This window comes from Solea solea, chromosome 3, assembly GCF_958295425.1.
Source record: "Solea solea chromosome 3, fSolSol10.1, whole genome shotgun sequence".
Lineage (NCBI taxonomy): Eukaryota > Metazoa > Chordata > Actinopteri > Pleuronectiformes > Soleidae > Solea > Solea solea.
The window spans coordinates 5,271,536-5,291,992 of NC_081136.1; the positions used below are offsets into that span (position 1 = coordinate 5,271,536).

The 20,457-nt window shown below is 38.7% G+C and overlaps 1 protein-coding gene across 1 annotated transcript; it reads right to left on the bottom strand.

The window, feature by feature from the left end:
* Window positions 1–8,463: 8,463 nt before the first annotated feature.
* On the bottom strand, window positions 8,464–19,141 carry apold1b (apolipoprotein L domain containing 1b). Its single transcript, XM_058625086.1, has 21 exons — window positions 19,077–19,141; window positions 18,966–19,010; window positions 18,808–18,864; window positions 18,644–18,709; window positions 17,835–17,894; window positions 17,675–17,734; window positions 16,563–16,622; window positions 15,781–15,852; window positions 15,587–15,649; window positions 15,420–15,494; window positions 14,697–14,756; window positions 14,290–14,355; window positions 13,891–13,962; window positions 12,917–12,997; window positions 12,740–12,787; window positions 12,608–12,643; window positions 10,629–10,706; window positions 10,503–10,542; window positions 9,972–10,017; window positions 9,344–9,758; window positions 8,464–9,140 (listed from the first exon to the last, which is right to left on the bottom strand). The coding sequence occupies exons 3-21, from the start codon at window positions 18,841–18,843 to the stop codon at window positions 8,655–8,657; spliced, it is 1,920 nt and encodes a 639-aa protein (XP_058481069.1). The 5' UTR covers window positions 18,844–18,864; window positions 18,966–19,010; window positions 19,077–19,141; the 3' UTR covers window positions 8,464–8,654.
* Between the last annotated feature and the right edge of the window lie 1,316 nt (window positions 19,142–20,457).

The window sequence follows — 20,457 nt, forward strand, 5'->3', positions numbered from 1 at the left end:
ATACCATAGCTGCTTATTTTCCGCCACGTTGAACTCTGTCGAGACATGGTTTTCCTGTGAGTCACACTCCTGAGGTGGAAATTCCACAACATTGTAGATTACATTAGGGCCTTGTCCGCATGGAAACAGAACTTTCCCTAGAATCGGTTTCTTTTTTGTTTTCCATAAACACGGCGTAGTTTCAAGAATTGTCTCCTTACGCACATTAACCCCCAAATCTCTCTCACCGTTGTTGCAGTGAATGTAAGAACATTGTATTCATGAAAATGCAATGGTGGCGTTTGAGGTTTTCTCAAAACGTCAGTTTTGTTCCGCCCAGAATCTTCTGGGCTATTCGTAATATAATAAACAATGGGACCAACAGTGAGTCACAGTCATGTGAGTGTCGGTGATGTTCAGTTAAACCTGTTTGGTTACAGACTGGTGTCAGTGGTGGTTTCTATGACATTTATCCAGGTTTCAGAGTAGATGAGGAAAAGATAGTTGATTGATCAGCAACTTTTTGATGATTGAATAATGGGTAATTATGTGGCTCTTTCTGATTATCTGGTTTGTAGACAAAACAAGACGTTTAAGTTCCTCATAATTTTAAGTTTTAGGAAACCAAATGCTTGTTTGGTTCATTTGATAAAATGTGTCTGGTAAAGTATCAGAACATGTGGATCAGTTGATTCTTTGTTATGAGGAGCAAAGAAACCAGAAAATAATCACATTGAATAAGCTGAATAACTTTTTTTTAATTATTTGAAAACCAGTAAGTGATTAAAACGATTAACAATCATTCAGTTATTGTGGCGGCCCTAACAACGAGTAGAATGAGTAATGAAAAGACTTGGGACCCAACACCTAAAAGTGTAAGAGTGATACATTTTGGGAAATTAGCAACTTGCAATGGCTGGAAATTTGGATATATGTTGACTAACACAGCCAGAAATTGTTGTGTTGTTTTAGATGATTAAATGAGCAAGAATTAACACATTCATTGCCAACTCTTTTGATAGTTTAATATTTGGTTTAAATGTTTTTTCATGTAAAAAAGTTTCTGCCAGCTATGTAAATGTAATCTGTTTTTCTCTCCTGGCTCAAGGAAACCAGATTTTTCACATTTAAGAAACAGAGAAGTCTGAGAACACAACTGCAAAACTGATTAATCGATTATCAATATAGTTGACGATTCATTTAAAAATTGCTTAATAATCAATCGATGGATCATTGCAGCCCTAATCGAGACCATTGAATAATAAAAAGATTTGGACCCAACACCTACAACACATCGCGACATGGATTTGTTTGTAAAATGTTTTTCATTATTATCTTTCAGTATTGCTCAGATTAGCAACTCAGATTAGAGATTAATTGCAAACTCTTTTGATAGTTTATTTGGTTTATGTGTTTTTTCCACTTTGGTTTGGTTTGTGTGATTAGTTCTGTAAAGACGGAGCAGTGACTCTGGTGAGGACACAGTCGTTTTTCCGTCACTCTTGGTGCTGTGTCATGAAATAAACACCAAACAACACAACGTGGATTAAACGCTGGTCTCTTGTGACGCAAATCGAGTCGACATTTTACCACAAAGAACCCCATCCCAAAGAACAAGACAAATTATGTCATTTTTCTTTACCGTGTAATCAGCTTTAACACGACAATGGGTAATTTTTTCTGCTCATTTCCTGATGAGTCAGTCTCATGAAAGGACACAGGAGTGACAGTAGGACACGAGTATCTACGTCAGAGCGGAGAGTTATTATTGTGACATAGTCAGCGCGTGTGCCATTTGTTTCAATGGAAACCTCGTCCCATTGTTCACGAGGATAATCTCGTGGCAGCACAGTTGATAGGGGATCAGTATTGAATTTTTTAACCACTTTTGCACTGTGCAATCAGTTTTTAGCATAAAAATGAAAACTTGAAGACAAAAGGTTAGGTATTTCACCTTTAAATAAAGGGCACCACTTTCATCTATCTTACATCTTTGACGTGACAGTTTTTGCACCTTTTTACCACCAACTTTTTCCTCTGCATATATATATATATGTATATATATATATATCGCTTAATCTTTCCATCGTTTTCTCTTAATCTTGATTGAGAATATTTTTGAAATGCATACGTTTCGAAATGTTTGTTTACAAACCAACATTTTTTAATTTTTTAATGATTTCTTTGTCAAATGGAACAATGAAACAATGAACAAAGAAAGTGTTTACATTTAAGACACTGAAAAATCCGAGAGCTTGTTTTGGTTATTAAAAAAACCTAAAAATAGTTATCAATTAATCGCTGCAGCCCTAACATATATACTGCATACATTTATATAAAAACAGAGAGAATAAATACAAAAACTATGATCAAAATAAGGTGAAGTGACTTAAATAAAATGAAAAAAACAACAACACTCTGGTCCCATTCGTCTTCTGCGCGTTCTATAGACGGAAACACCTTGCTGATGACAGAGGTGAGAGGGGAAAGGTCAGACTGAATGGAGCTAATCATTCTTTACAAAAGTGAGGAGCACAAAAGCAGCTCAGAAATGGCAACATCACATTCCTGTCAGCCAAGAGTAGAAATGTGAACAGTGGCGCTTTAAAAATGGACTGTTGAAGAAGCGTCATCATAATTTTAAGGTTGAGAAAACAATTTCTGACATTTGAAAGCGGTAGAAAATGGATGGATGGATGGATTAGGTGTATGTGTTTGGTCAGTAAAATATCAGAAAATGTTAATCATTGATTCTTTGTTTTATGGAGCAAAGACACCAGGAAATATTCACATTTAAGAAGCTGAATAACTTGTTTCCATTATTTGAAAAACACTCTGATTAGACGATTAAACATTTACCAAAATAGTCGACAATTCATTTAGATATAACTGAACGATCGTTCGATTAATGATTGCAGACCCAACAAAGAGGTTGTAGCTAATCATTCTTTACAACAGTGAGGAGCACAAAAGCAGCTAGGCTACTTTCATTGAATATTCTAAACTTCAGTGCATGATTTAGTGAAAGTACTGCAGGCCTCACAGTGTGTTAAGCTGAGGAGATGCATTCAAAGACCCTGGTAAATCTCATAACTTCTACAGGATCTACAGCATTATTTGTGGGCCACATGCGGCCCACAAATAATATCAACTTATGAGTTATTTATTTTTTTATGAATATATTCGTTTGGCATCATAAATACGTTTTTGAGCTATATCTTGTTCCATAACAAAACAAACACCTTTATTTTGAAGTTCTGTGAGATATCGTTACTAATATTGTTATCGTGATATAATTTTAAGATCGTATCGCTCACGCTTTCCCCCCCAAGAAGTTTGACTCTTTTTATGCTCAGTGGCCCCCAGGTCATTTGAGTTTGAGACCCCTGATCTACAGCCTGTTTAGCTTAGAGGAGCAGCTTCAAGATGCATTCAAGAAATCTCTTAAATTTGCCACCTTGTTATAATAGATGGCACCACAAATTGGTTGTGAATACAATCATTGATAAAACATCATCCCGTCTTTCTATTCCAACAATTTATCGCAAAATTATCCTCATGTGCGGTCTTTGATTTTTTTGATCTCTTTAGAGTTCTCAACGGGAAAAAATGTGGTTTGGTCACACTTTGGTCATGTTAGTGTAATTTTTGGAGCCCTTTTATGATGCTCGGCGTGAACTGGAGGGGAACAAATATCCCACTATGGGCAGAACGTCTCGTTCCCCGTTGAGAACTCTACATCACTTTATGCCACCATTCCCCCATTATGCCCCATGTCCTAACGACGGAAAGTCATCTTAAACTGGTTTTCAAGAACATGACAAAGAGTTCACTGTACTCCACTTGCCTTTTGCGTATCATAGTAGAAGCTCTACGATGCGGTTGAGCAGGATATTGGCATTGTGACTAATGCAGCTGACACATCACAACCGAGCTCATGTAATTGTGCAGTCAACATGGACCAGAATCTCAAATGGAAGGTTTCCAACTTCTTGTGGAATCAGTGCCATTGAATAATGATAATGACTTAGATTTATAAAGCGCCTTTTCACGAAACCCACGGTCGCTGTACAATCGAGAACACAGAATAAAACAACCAATCAGGTGGCAAAAGTGTCGCTTCAACAGAGATTTAAATGACTCCAGAGTTGGTGGCTGGCAAACAGCCAGAGGGAGTGAGTTCCAGAGGGTTGGAGCAGCGACACTGAAAGCCCTGTTGCCAAAGCTTGAGAGCAAAAGGAGGATCTGTACGTACTGGGTGTATTGTTGCAAAAAGAAGTAGTAATGAATCACGAAAAAATTGTGGTTTTTTTTTTAGCTAATTGAGAGAAAAGGTAACACTTCCTGGATTTTCTTGGCTTAGAAATGCTTAGGATGTCATTGGCTGGGATCTTGTTAGACTTAAAAGAAGTCCAAAACAATGGTGTGAAAAGTTAGGTTACATTGATAAGTGAATATTCCTTCATTCCCTCGTTAGTGTGAAGTAAATATGTGAAAAACATTTGGTTTGTGCTTTTTAACTGATGCCATTGTGCTGCCAAGAAATCAAAGGGAAGAACAGCATGTGCTAAGTATGCGTGACAGCAAAAATAGTGATGGTAATTATTTGATGAATAGCAAAACAGCATTGCAGCCTAAAGGTTTCTTAGAAAAGGTAACAATTCCTTGTCCCGGTACATTTGAAAAGTGAAGTGACTTTCTTCATTTATATTGTTACTGTAACTCAAAGAAAGGACCTTTGACTCTTGAGAACTTGGACGTAACTTCAACATTTCTGTGGTTTTGAAACATGGTCCAAATTTAAACCAGTGGTAGTCGCACAGTGTAGGCCAAGCACTGGAGGCGGGAAGCAGCGTAGGATCATGGGAATTGTTGTCTTGTTTGGTTTCCCTGTTTGTTTGCACTATAAATAGGAACAGTTTCAGTGGCAGTACCTGCACCAACAACATGAGAAAACAAATGGCAATATGTCCGTTTAACTTGCCGTACCAAAGATGGCTCAACACTGATATCGCAGTCTTGAGAATCGTCCAATACCGATATCAGTACGATACAATCTTTTCACGTCTTTCCAATTACTTACGCTGTATGAAGTACTTTGTACTAAGGATTTTTCTGCTTCCAAAGAAGAAATTAGTTCAGTTTGAATGTTGGTGTTACTGCTATTTGTTTCATTTTTTTCAGTCTGTGCTTAGGGATGCAGTTATGTGATATTAAGGGTTGACAGATGTTACGTTTGTCTTTTTACGAGTACCAAATATTTCCTTTGTCACACATATGGATTTCTGTGGAGTTAAAATGTTGCATATTTTAATGCTGAAATGTCACATATTATATCTTGAACTCATGCGTCGTCATGATCACATGACTGAAGATGGATGTTGAAGTCTGAGTTGGAACTGTTGTTGTGGGAAACTCCGTAGTTGGTTATATACAGTGCTTAACAAATGTATTGGAGCCACACCCAAAGTCACAGCAGTCCTAAATTAACAGCACTGGTAAATGTGTATATATATGTGTATGTATATATACAGTATATGTATATATATATATATATATTATGATTCACCGCCATAACTGACCAACTTTTTTTTATGCCCCTCCCTGGCGTATATATCACCCAAGTTGACATGAAACTGGCGTCACACCTGTGTCTGGTTATTGATGTGTAACAGAGCGCTACTCATCACAAAACTTCCTGCTTGTGTTGTCGTGTTTGCTCAAGGTTGGTTTGAGTGGCCTATGAAGCAACAGCAAAAAAATCCAGCACTGCCACATTGTCTGGAGTTTCTCTATGGCAGATGCAGAGTCATGGCATCTTCATATCCTGTCACTCTGTTGACCTTACCAGTTTGTGATCATGCACTCGTCTTGGCAACCTGTCAACATCATCGAACCCGCCGGTCGGGTCCGACCTGACGCTCATGTTGGAATGGAATTCATACATTGACGCAAACAAATGTTCAAGGACAAAAGGCAGTCGATGTGTCTCTCTCCCCTGAGTATGCACCGAGCTGGCAGTTCAGAATCGCCAAGCTCAAACAGATAATGCAAGATGAATGTGATAAATTCCCCTCGAAGGTGTGTTAAATTCGCCTTTTTAAAAGGGGATTTGGAGTCGTGTCAGCCGTATTTTGATAGATGTGGTGAAGCTTAAAGATTCTTCAGTTTTATCAGCCCTCACTGACATAATGGGATTAGAAACATGCGCATATAATAATAATAATAATAATAATAATTACAACAAATAAATCTTGAATCTTATTAACAGTGATAATAATAGTACTTGTATCTTTAATTATACAAACAAGTTATAAAAGAGTAAAATCAGTACTACTCAAGTACTATTTATGTCTGCTAAATAACTTTTTATTTTAACGTTTTTTGAACTCAAAAATGTCGATTTTAAAATGATACTGAAACGGCTGCAAATGTGTTCAGTGTCCAAATCTGTGTGCGTTTGTTAATAATACAAGAAATTCTGAAGCACGTCAGACTCAGTGACGCAAGAGAAAGGTAAACGGTGAATGATTTCACCACATCCTTATTGCCAAGGATCTGTGGTTTACTGTGTTTACTTCACCGACAACAACTGAACCATGGACACGTTCACATATATGGATACATCCGTATTCTCATTCTCTAAGTTGTATCCTACATTTTAAGTTGATCAAAAATAATGCATATGTTTGAAATGATTGTATCAAAGCACAATGTTTAAATTAGGAAATATTAATTTAATCCTAAAAATTGTCATGACAGTTATTAAAAGTCAAAATATAATTGAACTAATTAGCTTTCTTCTGAGAGACAAGTTAGATTAACAAATATATTTGACTGTAAAGTAGATAACTTTTACTAAAAGTTTTTTTTTTGAAGATTTAAAAGCTTTACAAGACTAATTTAATCCTGAAATACCGACTTTAATATTGATAATGTCTTTGATCTTTCGTTGCTACAATAACCTGGTTTTAGTGATAATTTAGTGAAACATACGTAAATGAGGATTTTTTTGTCATAGTTTTTTTTTCCAGACAGTAATTATATGGTCTCGGATGCGTAGTTGTAGTAGTTTGGCCTCAGGGTCTCTTTAGGTCTCTGAAAGTCAGTTTTTGTTACCTGTGGCGACACTGATGAGTTTTCACGTCACTCATCTCATTGAATTGTTGCCTCTTCTGTGTTCACAAAGTTGTTGTGGCTATTTACCGCCTTTAAATGGGGTCATGTTAATGGGGCTTTTTGTGCTTGGACTTGACTGAAAACCCTAAATTTGCTCAAGTTTGTTTTTGTTTTTTTATGAATAGTGATCGTCATAATCTTTCATTTTTCATTAGATGGTTATTTCTTTCCTAGGCTTCTATCCACACACACCCATAATGCTAATATTTGCACCCATGAGCCACTTTCTCACGACTTGATCACATGACTTTTTTTTTTACCCAGTAACCAACAGGCTGTTGAACTAGATCGCAAACTATTTCAGTTGCAATGAAAAACCATAGTGTTGACAGTTAATTGGTACATACAGCAAATCTTGTGGTTGTAATTAAATGGGAGACAAGAGCGTATGATACCATATATATAAATTCTGGCACAGTGCAGGTCGTCTTCAACATGCTGACATGGTGCCATGTGATTAGCTAATTAGATATTTGAGGGTGAGTGTGACTGTTTGTTAGCTCTGTGATAACACCCAGGATAAGCCAGTAGGTAATGGATGGATATTTAGTGAAGGTAAATATCAGGTCACGCATTAAAAGTCTCCCCAACGTGCAGCAGCACCAATTCCAGACTTGCTAGATATTTGCTTAAAGTCTGAGAAAACATGTAAAGAGAAAAACAAACACTGAAGCAATAAAATGTCTTTTCTTCTCTTACGCAAAAGTTGTAATTTATTACTTCTTCTAACTTGGTCTTGCTCGATAATGCATCAGTTATTTAAAGATGGATTTTTGCTCCTGGGTGAAAGTTGAAGAAGGCAGTTAACGTCTTAATGGTCAGAAAACATAAAATATTTGTTGCGTAGCGATAACTATGTGGTGGCACGTCTCAAAGCACACACCGTATTGATGTTGTATTGCCGTCAAGTGAAATTCCATTGGGATAAATGTCATTGAACTTGCTGACCTTCTGTCTGACGTAAGATGAAGTCTGAAACTCTCAGTTGAGGTTGTTAAGAATGAACAGCCCATTGTTTCCTTCCTTTGTTGAAGTTGCTCAACCTTTTAGATTTGTGGTTGCAAATTCATTGGGTTTAAGCACCACAGGTTTTGTCAAATGTGTGTCGTTTACTTCACAGTAGTATTTTATAACTTTTGAAATGGCAGACGCTCAAGATCTTATTGACACGGAGGGATTAGTCAAGGTCGCCCGTCTACATTTTTGTCTTTCATGTGTGTACTACTTTCTGATAGTTACTCATCTTGTGCTAATCATCTGATCAAACTTTGTCTTCCTTATCACAAATGATGCACATAAAAGTAATAAGGAACAAGGAAAAACCTTTATTTCAAAAAAACATTTAATAGCATAGTCACAATAAAATATGGTAACCTTTAATGAAATAATTAAAATGACTACAACAATAAATATGCACTACAAAGCTGCTAAGCGAAAGTACAGCTGTCATTAAATAAAGGCAGTGATTGTGAAAACTGGTGTTTTTTTTGTTGTGGTCAATAATCCTCTTCAAGCTCCACAAGTTTCTTCAGATCAGACTTCAGTTGCTCTTCGTCTTCTTCTTCTTCCACCTCCACCTCGATCCCGTCCATCGTTTTCTGCAGCTGCTCCTTGACGCTGTTCAGCTGGAGCAGCCCGTCCTGCAGGCTCTTGCAAACCTCGCGTATTTTAGCAGCAAACTCGGTCTTGGCTCCCTTCCTCAGCTCCATGGAGTCCTTGGCCAGGAAAAAGACGTCGAGAGCCAGGAAGAGGCCCGACATCACTCCAGTGGTGACGCTCATCACCTGCGCTGCTTTAGCCGCCCCGCCGGCAACGGTCAGGACTTGAACGGTGTTGATGAGGCTCTCGGTGTTGATCACCAAAGACTTACCGGCCCGGCCGCCCTCCTTCATGACATGTTTGACGTTCTGGTTGAGGTGCTTCTTCGAGATGCTGTCAGCGTACTTCTCAAAGTCCCACTCCTCAAGCGTCTCCATACCGTCCTGTCAAGCAGAGAAAGAAAGGAGCACAAGCTTCAAATTCTATAGAGATAGTCGGTTTAGGCTTACTTAAACCCCACTTGTATTCAATTTCTGCCTCTTAAATATTACAGTTGACCAGTTATTACCTCATGTACTTTGTTTATGAAAGACCACTAGTTGAACTATGTGTTTGTGTCTGACGAGCTGAAAACCCGTCTTCTCACCTGCAGAAACTGAAGACACTCCTTGATGTCCCTCATCTCCTCCTCATAGTCCTGGATCATCTTCTCCACCTTTTTGCGGTCCGTCTTTGAATGGACCGTGTCCGTGATGTTGGCGGAGGCCGACGTCAGCCCACCTGCTGTGGCGACGCCAATCCCCACGGCCGTGACGATGAGCGAAGTTCCTGCGGTGAACGGCGCCAAGATGAGGCCGGTGATGGTCGTGATGGACCCGGCGATGCTGGCCACACCCCCGCCGACGCTGGCCGTGACCGTTTTCTTATGAAAACTGTCGGCCATGTCGGCCAAAGCCAAGAGTTCCAGGATGCGCTGCTGGAGCGTGGCGCCGCGCTGGTTGAAAAAACGGACAAAAAGACGAGCCGCCATGAAGACGCGGTCAGCCGCTTCTTCCACCACGCTGAGACAAGGAAACAAGAGGTATACATGTTCATTTTTTTCAATTTATATTGACCAATTCTATAAAGTGACATATTCTTCTAATTGACAGCTAGTAGTGTCCAAAGAGTGTCTGGTTGCAGGTGAAGTCTGTTAACATACTACAAGTTTGTTTTGGACAGCGTCCACTTTTTAAATACCATCAAAAATATATACATTTGTAATATTCACTTACTCTTCAGGTTCATCGTCCTGGTTTGTTGCGTTCCACTCGTCCCATCCTAACATAAACAAAAAACAACCACTGTGACATAATCAGAGCCAAAAAAGGCATTTTCGGTTTTCGCCTGAAAGACTTAACACCGAAACGAAGCGTTTTAACGACGCATCGCGCCTATTTATTAGATCAGTTTGGAACACCACTGAAATGGTTCCAACAGGATGTGAGTACACGGTGGAACAGCACCTATTAAATGCTGGAAAGTCCCTTTTGCGCAAAAGCAACACTTTCACTCGGATCCCCTGCGACTGTACTCGATCCCCGTCGTAAAGATCATTACGTAGGGGTTAAAGCAGCGCGTCGAACATTATCCAGGCTGCGCTGGATACGGAGAGCCCAACGGACATGTTAGTCGTGACCTTAATAACCTAAGGTGGAGTGCAGAATAAAGCCAGTGGTTGGCAGCAGAGACCAACTGACCTGCTATTACAAGGTTACTAAAGCAGTTAATGTGGTACAGCTTGTAGGAAATACTAGCGCGCATACCGTCAACTGTTCTCCACCATGCCAAGAGTCCTTCTTCATCCTGGAAAAGAACAAATTAGAACAACTTTAATGACACACCACCGGCATCACACGATGACATCACTACAAGACAATAGAATTCCATACGTCCAGAGGGTCCAGAGTTGTCCCTTCAAGGGGCACCGGTACTTCAGCCAGGTGTAGAGTCTCAACTTCAACGGCCTCCTGCAACAGAGACGCGACAACATCAGTCACTCGTCTTTGGACAGAATTTCTAAAGAGCTGTTAAACAGTTACTCATTACACACAGGAGACAAAAGGACGCTCAACAGTTATTTAGCAGCAGAAGGATTTTCCCTCTATTCCAGAATGCTAATAAACCGTTGTGGTTTGATAGCGAGAGTGCTTTTAAGGTACTAAACATTAACCAACTGCCTCTCATTACACGTCTATCTATGGGCTAAATCTCATCGGGGTCACGGTGGGGGCTGAAATCCCAGCTGACCTTGGGGCAATTCAAACCCAGTCCATGTAGGACACACTACTCACTAAGTTTTTCCTCATGGTAAAGTCAACAAAACTGCAGACTCGGATGTTGGCTAACGGCAAGATTAGCACAAGTACTACAAGGTTGATCTAAGGACTTTATGAATCATGTCTTCCTAATTAGATAACATATTTGAACCCATGTAAACCTGCTTATAAAAGAGTCCTTTCCCAGTGCGTGTAAATCTGTTTTCCGGTCATGTTCGATGCCTAAAATGTACCACAAAAAAAAACAGTGTTTTTTCTAAATTCAACTGTGCAGAGAGCAACATTAGCAGCTGTGTGTTTTTTAGCCAGTGAAAAAGGAGATTTAGACTCTAGGAAGCTCGAGAGGAACACAGGAAGGACATGAAGACTATTTAAGCAGGATTTGAACCAAGAACCCGTTTGCCAGTGCTGCACAGCCGAGTCATACGTGTGATACAGGTTATAGGAGCGAGTGAAACGATCACAGTTGGGTATATTGAAGAACAGGGTGTGTCGCGCATAGCAGAGAGTCCGCGGATTAAACAGTAATGCCTGGAGCGTACACGATGGCCTCCAATCACAAACCGTTCAGGCCTGAATTCTTAGGTAAATACGCCTCACCCTTGCAGCAGAACAAAGGCCAAATGTGGTTTACTGTACAGAACATCCAATTAGTTTAAGATCTAACATGTTGTGATGCACTGGGCGTGTTGCTGTAACTGATAATTTATCTAAAAATGAAACAAGAGATTGCCTCCATTAATGTGACTAGGTTTCATTGTACTGTACGAGCGTCATCGGCAGTTTAACTGTAATTAAATGTGTCGCTGGAAGCAATTTGACTGACTTTATTGGTCAAAGTTGGTAATGCTGACTCTTCTTGAACTAAGTTGATTCAAACTAGAAAATAATTGCGTCGGAAAAACAGACGCCCAGCGATTCTAAGACTACAATCAAACATGTTTAGATAAAGAAACTTCTGCTAGGTCAGAAATTATACAAGCTTAATTAAACAAAACTTTCCTTTGAACTCACACCCTCGGAAAAAACAAAAATAGACGCCCGAGTGGCTTATTAAGCAAACAGAAGGCTTTTATGTCCGCTGTTTAGCTAAAGCCACTGTGCAAACAACGCTACATGTGAGAATTCAATTTCGGCTCTGGTCAAACACAGCCCGCTGAGCTGTCGTCAAATCGGCGCGTCCTTCATTTAAAACACAGAAGCGGCAAATTTTTAAAACCGCTGAAAAACTACATTTTATCCCGTTGCCCCCAAAATTTAATTTGCTTTAATGGATTTTTGTACGTGCTTTCAAATTCTGTTAAACACACTGCATGACCTTAACTTACAAAAACCGATTTGCTTTGGCTACATTTTAAACATGTTTGAATTCATTACTGTATCTTGATACAAAGCAGGGATGAGCTGATACTAGTTAAAAACAAACAAACGCTGGATCAGATATCGGAACACAAATGCTTCACTGAGCACGTGTGGATGTATTTTCGGATAAAAGCAGGCAGAACGTCGAATATTTCTTTTCAATTTTTATGGACGCAGAATCTGAAACACGTGTTTAGAAAGACCAAAAAAAGGCTTTCTATCCTACTAACCTCAGGTAATACGTCTCCTGATGCTGGTTCAGAACCCTGTGCAGCGAAAACAAACAATAGTAAACATTTCATCACTCGCAACTGCAACATTATAATAATAATGACTAAAAGTTTATTCCCCAGGTGACGTACCTTTGAGCCAAACAGAGCCTGGGGCAGAATCCGCTTTATTCTGAAAGTCTTGCGATTAAAAAGGAAGGACAAATATTAGCCGCAGCGCGTCATTAACTTTAGTCACACTTTTAATTCACATGCTCCACTAACTTATTTAAATACAATTCGACCGCACCCAGCCTGCGTGTGACGTACCATGGTTCGCTTCTTTGGCACCTCCACTGGTGCTGGATTCTTCACGTCTGAGCTGGTGTTGGAATCTACATACCAGGTAGACTAGTAACGGAGATTAATAGTTATTACTACAGTATCACATGAGTGGTTTTGAAATAACATCAGACATGTACCGTTTGATTTTTATTTGGATTGTTTCCAAAAAGATTAACTTGAGAAGCTGAAAACGGTTTCCTTTGCTTCATATAACAGAGAAATCATTAAGACTGAATCTTTTTACTTTGTAGACAAATTTTAGGAACCAAAACCATTCATAATTGCAGCCCTAGTTGGCCATATGATCCATATGAGATCTTAAGAAAATGTTTCCCTGCTTTATTTTCGCAGAAGATGGCCCGTTATGACTGGAAACTGACCTCTCACTCTCCTGCACCAAATCCCATAAGGAAAATGGTCGTTTTTAGCTCACGGGGACACAGGAGCTGCTGTTCTACTGCCCTGTCAGGCAAGTTTTTTCCTTTACTTTATTAAAGTTGAGCATGGAATTTCAAACACAAATGTCACCAAATAACACGTGTTAATCCACTGCTGCCTCAGACAGTAAATTCACTGCTCCCGTGCGCCGTGATATAAAAATGGCTGATTTTCTCTATGGGATTTGGTGCGGGGAGATGAGCAGTTTACAAAACAACACAATCTCCAGTTTATTTTCAGTAAGAGGTGTGTCTGCCGATGAGATAAAGCCGTTGACACATTCTTAAGATGGCAAGCACCGCTATTGTTTTTGTGCCCTGCACCTTGTCGAATGCTTGTCATTTTTCCCGACTAGACGGTTTAGTTTTACCTGCGTGTACCATCAGTCCCTTCGTACAGCGGTAAAGGCAAAAAGGAAACAAAAACACAATAAGCTCTCTGTTAATGTTAATGACTGTGCTGAATCAGCCGTCTGCTAGGTCAGACATAAGTGAGGTAATTAAGTGTACTACGTGGCTTACATGTCGCTCTATGGCACTGTCGTCCAGACTTTCAGAGCTGGACGAGTTCTCGCTGTGAAGGTCTTGAATTTCCTGATGAGAAAGAAGTGACAGGAGGAAAAGGAAAGAGCTGCTCAGTATTAGAACGTTTAATATATATATATATATATATATATATATATATATATATATATATACATACATACATACACATATATATATGTATGTATGTGTGTATATATATATATACACATACATACACATATATATGTATGTATGTATGTGTATACATATATATGTATGTGTGTATATATATATATATATATATATATAAATATAAATAAAATGATGTTGTCATTGGAGTCTTAATCTTTAAAACTCATTAAAACGTGGACCAAGTGTTTCCAAAAACCACCGTACCTGCGTCTGGAGTAAGGAGCTCGTGTCGGGACCCACAGAGTCGGTCTGACATTCATCCACTGGCGTCTGCATCGTAATATAATACAGATAATATTCAAGGTCACGGTCCAATCTACTGTATTTATATAGCACCTTTAAAACTAACCCTGTGTTGCCCCAAAGTGCTTAACATGCATAAATCAAGTAAAGGAAGCTAAAAAAAAGGTAAAAGTCAACAAATAAAAGGAGTAAAAACAATAATAAAGACATAAAACTTTTTACCTCATAAAAACAACTTCAGAATACTTAATTTGTTCAGAAACGCCTGCTTTCACATGTTGAGGCTAAAGTTGCATAGCCTTGCTTTAAATCCGGTTTTTCTAATCCAACTTTAAAAGTAAAGAGAACATTTTAGTTTGATACAGAACCTGTGTGTGAGATTTAAAGGGGTTGACTTTCTGCATCATGCCTTTAAACATCCCGGGGTTCTGAAATAAAGAAAGAAAAGAAAAAGGTCAAATATCGGAATAAATAATAATCCTTGTATGGCATGTGCACATCTTTCAATCCCACGATGACTGTTGCATTATCACACAGTGACGAAGTAAAATGTACATCTAAGGAGAATTAAAAGGACAGTATGTATATGTTTGGTTTTTTTTAATTTATGTAGATTGGCGTCACTCAAAGTATGTCCTCTGGCACCATCTTGTGGTTAAAGGGAGAATAACAGCAGTGAAGGAGATCTGGTCACAAAAATAGCTTTGAATGCTGATTTGGGATTTAAATCCCCTGTATAACCTCGAACAAGGGCAAGAAAAGAATGATAATGATAGAATGAATTGATTGTTTTTTAATTTTCTGACTCGTTATTGGCGAAATACCCAATCAATTAATCAAGAAGATAAACAGATGATTAGATAATAGAATAGAAAGAATAATTAAGTTAATAAAAGGAAACCCGCACACAAATTCAAAATAATTTGTACTACCTCTTAAGATTATGACAGAAAATACCTTGTTTGGTAAGTAGATTTAGTGTGTTTTGAGTAATGGCAGCTAATCTGATAGTTAAGGCTAATCCTGTGCCACATCCAGCACGACATACGAGTATAATCTACACGTTCAAGTGGATTAATCCGCACATTTACCTGCTTCTCTGGCAGATTATTGTTCTCTAAGCTTCCACTGCTGGAGGAAAGGTCACCGTGCAGAGGTCGAGAATCCTGAAAAACACCAACTATGAGTTAAAAAAAAAAAAGAAAAAGGAAGAAGATGAGAATACGAAACGAATCGCTCTGAGTTTTGTAGCTCGTACTTTTGGCTGCGAGGATTTGAACGGATTTACTTTCTGCATCATGCCCGAGATCATCCCTGGATTCTGAATAATTCAAATATTAAAATTGGACAAACACTCTTAATGACTTAATCCCATTACCATATGATCGTACCACAAAGGAACACGTGTCAGTGGATTAAGTGGATTATGAAGCAGAACAAAACAAAATGTGCCTGTTTGGCCGGATTTTCTCTTCCAGTCTCTTGTGGATCTGCACAGTCTTCCTGAGGATCAGTCTTTGGCAACTAAATCAGAGAGAGAGAGAGAGAAAAAACATAAACATAGAACTCAAAAGAAAACAGCCTTACAGCCATTCATTATTGTCGTCATTAAGTACAACCAAAATTCTGAATGTGTTTTTGGCTTAATGTGATCCAAAAAAGCTTTCTTATTTGTTTTTTTCAAAACTTTCTTTCTTAGGGGAAAAACTGAATCAAATAGCAGTAAGGTCTGCAACGATGAATCGATTACTAAATCAATCGTCGCGTTTTTTCTTTAATAATTAAAAGAGGCTCAAATTTTTCAGCTTCTTAAATGTGAATATTTTCAGGTTTCGTTGCTCCAGATAACAAAGAAACCATTTAAACTGAATAATTATGGTTTGTGGACGAATCAAGAAAATAAAGAAAATCAATAATCCTTTGTCTTATTAGCCATGACTATAAATTGCATCTTTGCTGATATTTAGCAATTCAAATTCATCACGTTTCTTCTTGTTTTGTCCATAATTTTGTTGTAAAACAGCCACAAAATCATACATCAAAGTTATCTTATATCATCTTACTTGCACATAAAAATAGAAACAACAAACTATGAAGTAACAGCGCGAGTTAAAACAATGCTATCGTGAGGGTTAAATATAGAAAGTGCAGACAAAGTTTTGTTGCCATAGCGACCCAAGGGCACAGATCAAATTATGGACACAGATTAGGCACGTTTGAAATGTTAGCAGTACCTGTGCGGACGACTTGAAGGGGTTGACTTTCTGCATTACTCCTTTAAACACACCGGGGTTCTGAAATAACAACAACAATAGACCATACAGTGCAGTGTCAGGTCTCATGACATTTGAAAGAGTAATTTCCAATAAACCGCCCTCACCACAATTCGGATCAAAAAAAAAAATTTCTGTGACGATGAAAGTTTCTTTTTTATATTAAGAGAAACCTTTAAAAGTAAATGTCTGTCTATAAGGCTAACTTCCTGTCGTGTCGGGGACATTTATATTTATTTACCAACAAACAGCCTAACCTAACCTTCTCCTCGACGTACTGCTGGCGCATAAGTAGATCACATTATAGTACACTTTACAATAAGGGTACATTAATTATTAATAATAATAATAATAATAATAATAATAATAACTCATACATTGTCTAAGGGTTTCTAACGCTACTGGTTGTCGGTGTCTGTGGGAGTACTGAATAAGAATTACTGAACTAGAACGAAGCATTTATTAGCCTTTATTTTGCTGTAAAGTTGGTCATAAATCACCTTGTATTGACCATTGTTTATCTGTATCGATGCTCCTTGTGACGGAATACTTGAAGAAGACAAATTTAGTGTCACTTAAGGAAGATGATTTTCAACTTTACAGACACAGTAAACCTGCTTTTAATGTTACTTTAACTGCATTAACTGTTGAGAAATGCAGCATTACTTAATGTACCCTTATTGTAAAGTGTTACCGTGTTGGTTTAAGTGTACCGGCACAAGCACGCCATCATATCCATGAACCAGTCTGACACGGACACTTGTTTACTGATAAACAACTAGGTAAAAGGTTGACCGTGGAAAATCTATGCCTGCTTAGCTGCAGCTCTACCACTGGTCCATTCAAACAAACGTCCCAATATCCCAATCCCAAACATTGAAGTCACAAAATAACACATTTTAAGTTAATGCTGGAGTGTATGGAGTGTTAGGAGTGTGGTGCAGGGAGTATGTTTTTATGCTTTTAAGATGCTAAATAACCATATTTCCTTCTATTTCTGACGTGAGTGAGTGTGCAGATTTTTGGACATAGCTTCAAACTTTTGAGGGAAATCATCGCCCGTCATCACCCACCTGATTAGAGTCTGAAGCTCTGCTCTGCCCCAGTGACTCAGAGGACGGAGCTTTTGAAACCTGCACGAGGGAAGGAAAAAACAGGTAAGAGAACACCCCGTTATCTGACTCCTAACATCTTATTAGAACAAATGAAACACGGGGACAATGCTGTGGTTACCTGGGAGGTAGATTTGAATGGGTTGACCTTCTGCATCACTCCCTTCAGTTTACCAGGATTCTGAAACACAAAGACAAAAGACGAGACGCTGAACAAATGGACTCAAAACATATGATTGCACACACCTAAGAAGAAGAAGAATTGTTATTATTATTATTATTATTATTATTATTATTATTATTATATAGCACCTTTCAAACGGACTGGTAGGTAAACCAAATGAACACAGCTGTAAGCAAACACAAAAGACGTAAAGCAGAATGAAATAAAAGGAATAAAATGACCCAATAAGATCAAAGTCAAGGTAAAAACCATTACACAGTGTTAGAAACCACTCTGTCTGTGATTTGGTTTATCAAACTAGTAAAAGAATCTCTACTTATTTCATTATTTATGGTTTATGCATTTTAATACCAACCACAACGTTTGTTGCCAGCGTGTTCTTCACAGAAATACTGCCTTTCTTCCTATGGACACGTCGTATTTAGAGCAAATTATTCACATTTTGACATATTTTCCCCAAGCTTCCTTTCCAACGAATTCACAGACAGACCGTGATGTGATTTCCTCATAATTTAATTAGCATTGCGCCTGACATGACGATGCGTTGTAATTCGCATCTGAATAATTCTCCACACTGTCGCGCTCCCGCTGTGCAAAGGCCTTTAGAGTTAAGCGTCAGTGAACTCGGGAGGTCAGAACTCCGAGTGTTGCGTCACCCGAGTTCACCACGTTCCAGTTGAGAAGTCGGGAACAAAAAGTTCAGATAATAAATAATAAAGCAAAGTAACTGCTGCGTCCACTCTCACCTGTGTGGAGTCTGTCCCTTGTTCGAGTGACTCTGAAGAGGAAGTGTTGCCGACTCTGGGCGGAAGCTGAAGAAATATAAGAGCCAGAAGTTAAAGCCATGTGATTGTATTTCGTGACACACTCAAAATAGTCCATTTTAAGTGTGATCAAAAAATTTAAATACCGGCGGCGTCGACTTGAAAGGATTGACTTGCTGCATAACTCCCAGCACCCCGGTCCTCTGATGTGTCATTTGTTAAAAACATTAACAAATCACAGACTTTTGAGAAGACATGTTTAATAAATATGTAGATATCACACTGAGTCATGACTGTTTCTCACCTTTGTCTTTGGGTTGACTTCATTTGTGACTGCATTGTTGTTTTCCTGCAACAAAAACCCTTAAGTTGTGTGTTTGATTGTGTTGACATTTGCAGGTGAGAACATATTTACCAGTGAGGCTGGATTGTGGCCGTGTGTGATGGGGTTTTCTATCTCCTGGTGATGAATAATGACGTAAGTAAACGGCAAAAAAACACACGTACCCAAGTCATTTCACTAACTTTTTCAACTCACCTCTTTGGTGGGTCTCTGTGGAACCGCTGGAGTTTGGACTTTTTCTCTCCTGAACATGTTCATGCTGAAAAACTAAATACATGAAGTTTTTAAACATTACAAGTGGTGAAGAGGGAACAGAAACACGGCAACGCAAAGCAAACTGAAAAGAAGTGTAAACATTGCAGTAGTTGACGTCGTAAAATACGCTAGCTAGACCACACACCAAACTCCATTCAAATATTTGTCGATCCAGGATTTGACGAACTCTGGTACACAACAAAAAAGCTGTGAGGTTTAAAATGTGCGAGTTTCCGAAGATGTTTGTAGTAGCTGACGAATTCGGCTTAAGTTAATCCCACATTACATGTTGTTTTGACGTGTTGTTTTCAATATACGGGGGCTGCATTACGTAGCAGCGCCCATCTTTTTACCCGAGTGACGTTAGGAGAGTAACGTAATAGAAGTTCAAATCTATTAGTAAAGGAGGCTTTTTTCGTAAATATTGACGAGACGAATTGTTCAATGGGATCAAAATTAGCCGTAACACGTCCTAGATACAACGCTTTATGAGAAGACGCAACTTATTGAAGCTGAAGTATCCAAAATTGGCAGAAATTCGAACAGGGTTTGGTTTGTCACTGTCACCGAACCGACATCACACTCGGTGGATGACAGTATTTAGGTCACCGTGTACAACACAATGAAACGAGCCGAGAGCTTACCTTATAATGCCGAGTCAGCAAAAACTAAACAAGAAAGAAGTGGGGGAAAACAAAGGCACGTCGCAAAGCAACAACGCGTTAAAATGTAAACAAGATGAGAAAAAAAAGTCGGATCAGCTGAGTGTCTTTACTTCCCCTTCATTTCAAACAAACACAGTCACTCAGGTGAGGCGTCAAACAGGTTTGGCAGAAAGTGAGGCGGATCCTGGTGGAGTTGAGTTACAGTCAGGTGATTATTGCACTGATTCGATTTCAGTGGAAAAAAAGGTTTTAGTTGTAAACAAAGTGAGGAACAATGAACAGAAGAGACCAAAGACAGCCACGAATAATTGGGGAAAGTACCGCCCTACGTTTTCATTTAAATCACCTGGGCGAGGGGGCGTGGCCTCTGCTCTGTGGGACCCAATGTTCTTTTCTTGTCGTTTATATAACGATTGATTTTAAATAGCACACTTAGAAAAACGACATTACTGAGAATCAGCAGATGTATTAATACTCAGTCTTTATTAAAATAGATAACCAGAATCCGTCAATTACACAGCGAAAAATGTACT

What these genes read in the sequence shown, in the direction of transcription:
- apold1b (XM_058625086.1), bottom strand. Translation starts at nt 18,843, where the DNA reads ATGCAGCAAGTCAATCCTTTCAAGTCGACGCCGCCG. An exon ending in CATTCAAATCTACCTCCCAG is followed by an intron (nt 17,735 to 17,834) that starts GTAACCACAGCA and finishes TCCCTCGTGCAG; the next exon opens with GTTTCAAAAGCTCCGTCCTC. An exon ending in TCAAATCCTCGCAGCCAAAA is followed by an intron (nt 15,495 to 15,586) that starts GTACGAGCTACA and finishes GGTGTTTTTCAG; the next exon opens with GATTCTCGACCTCTGCACGG.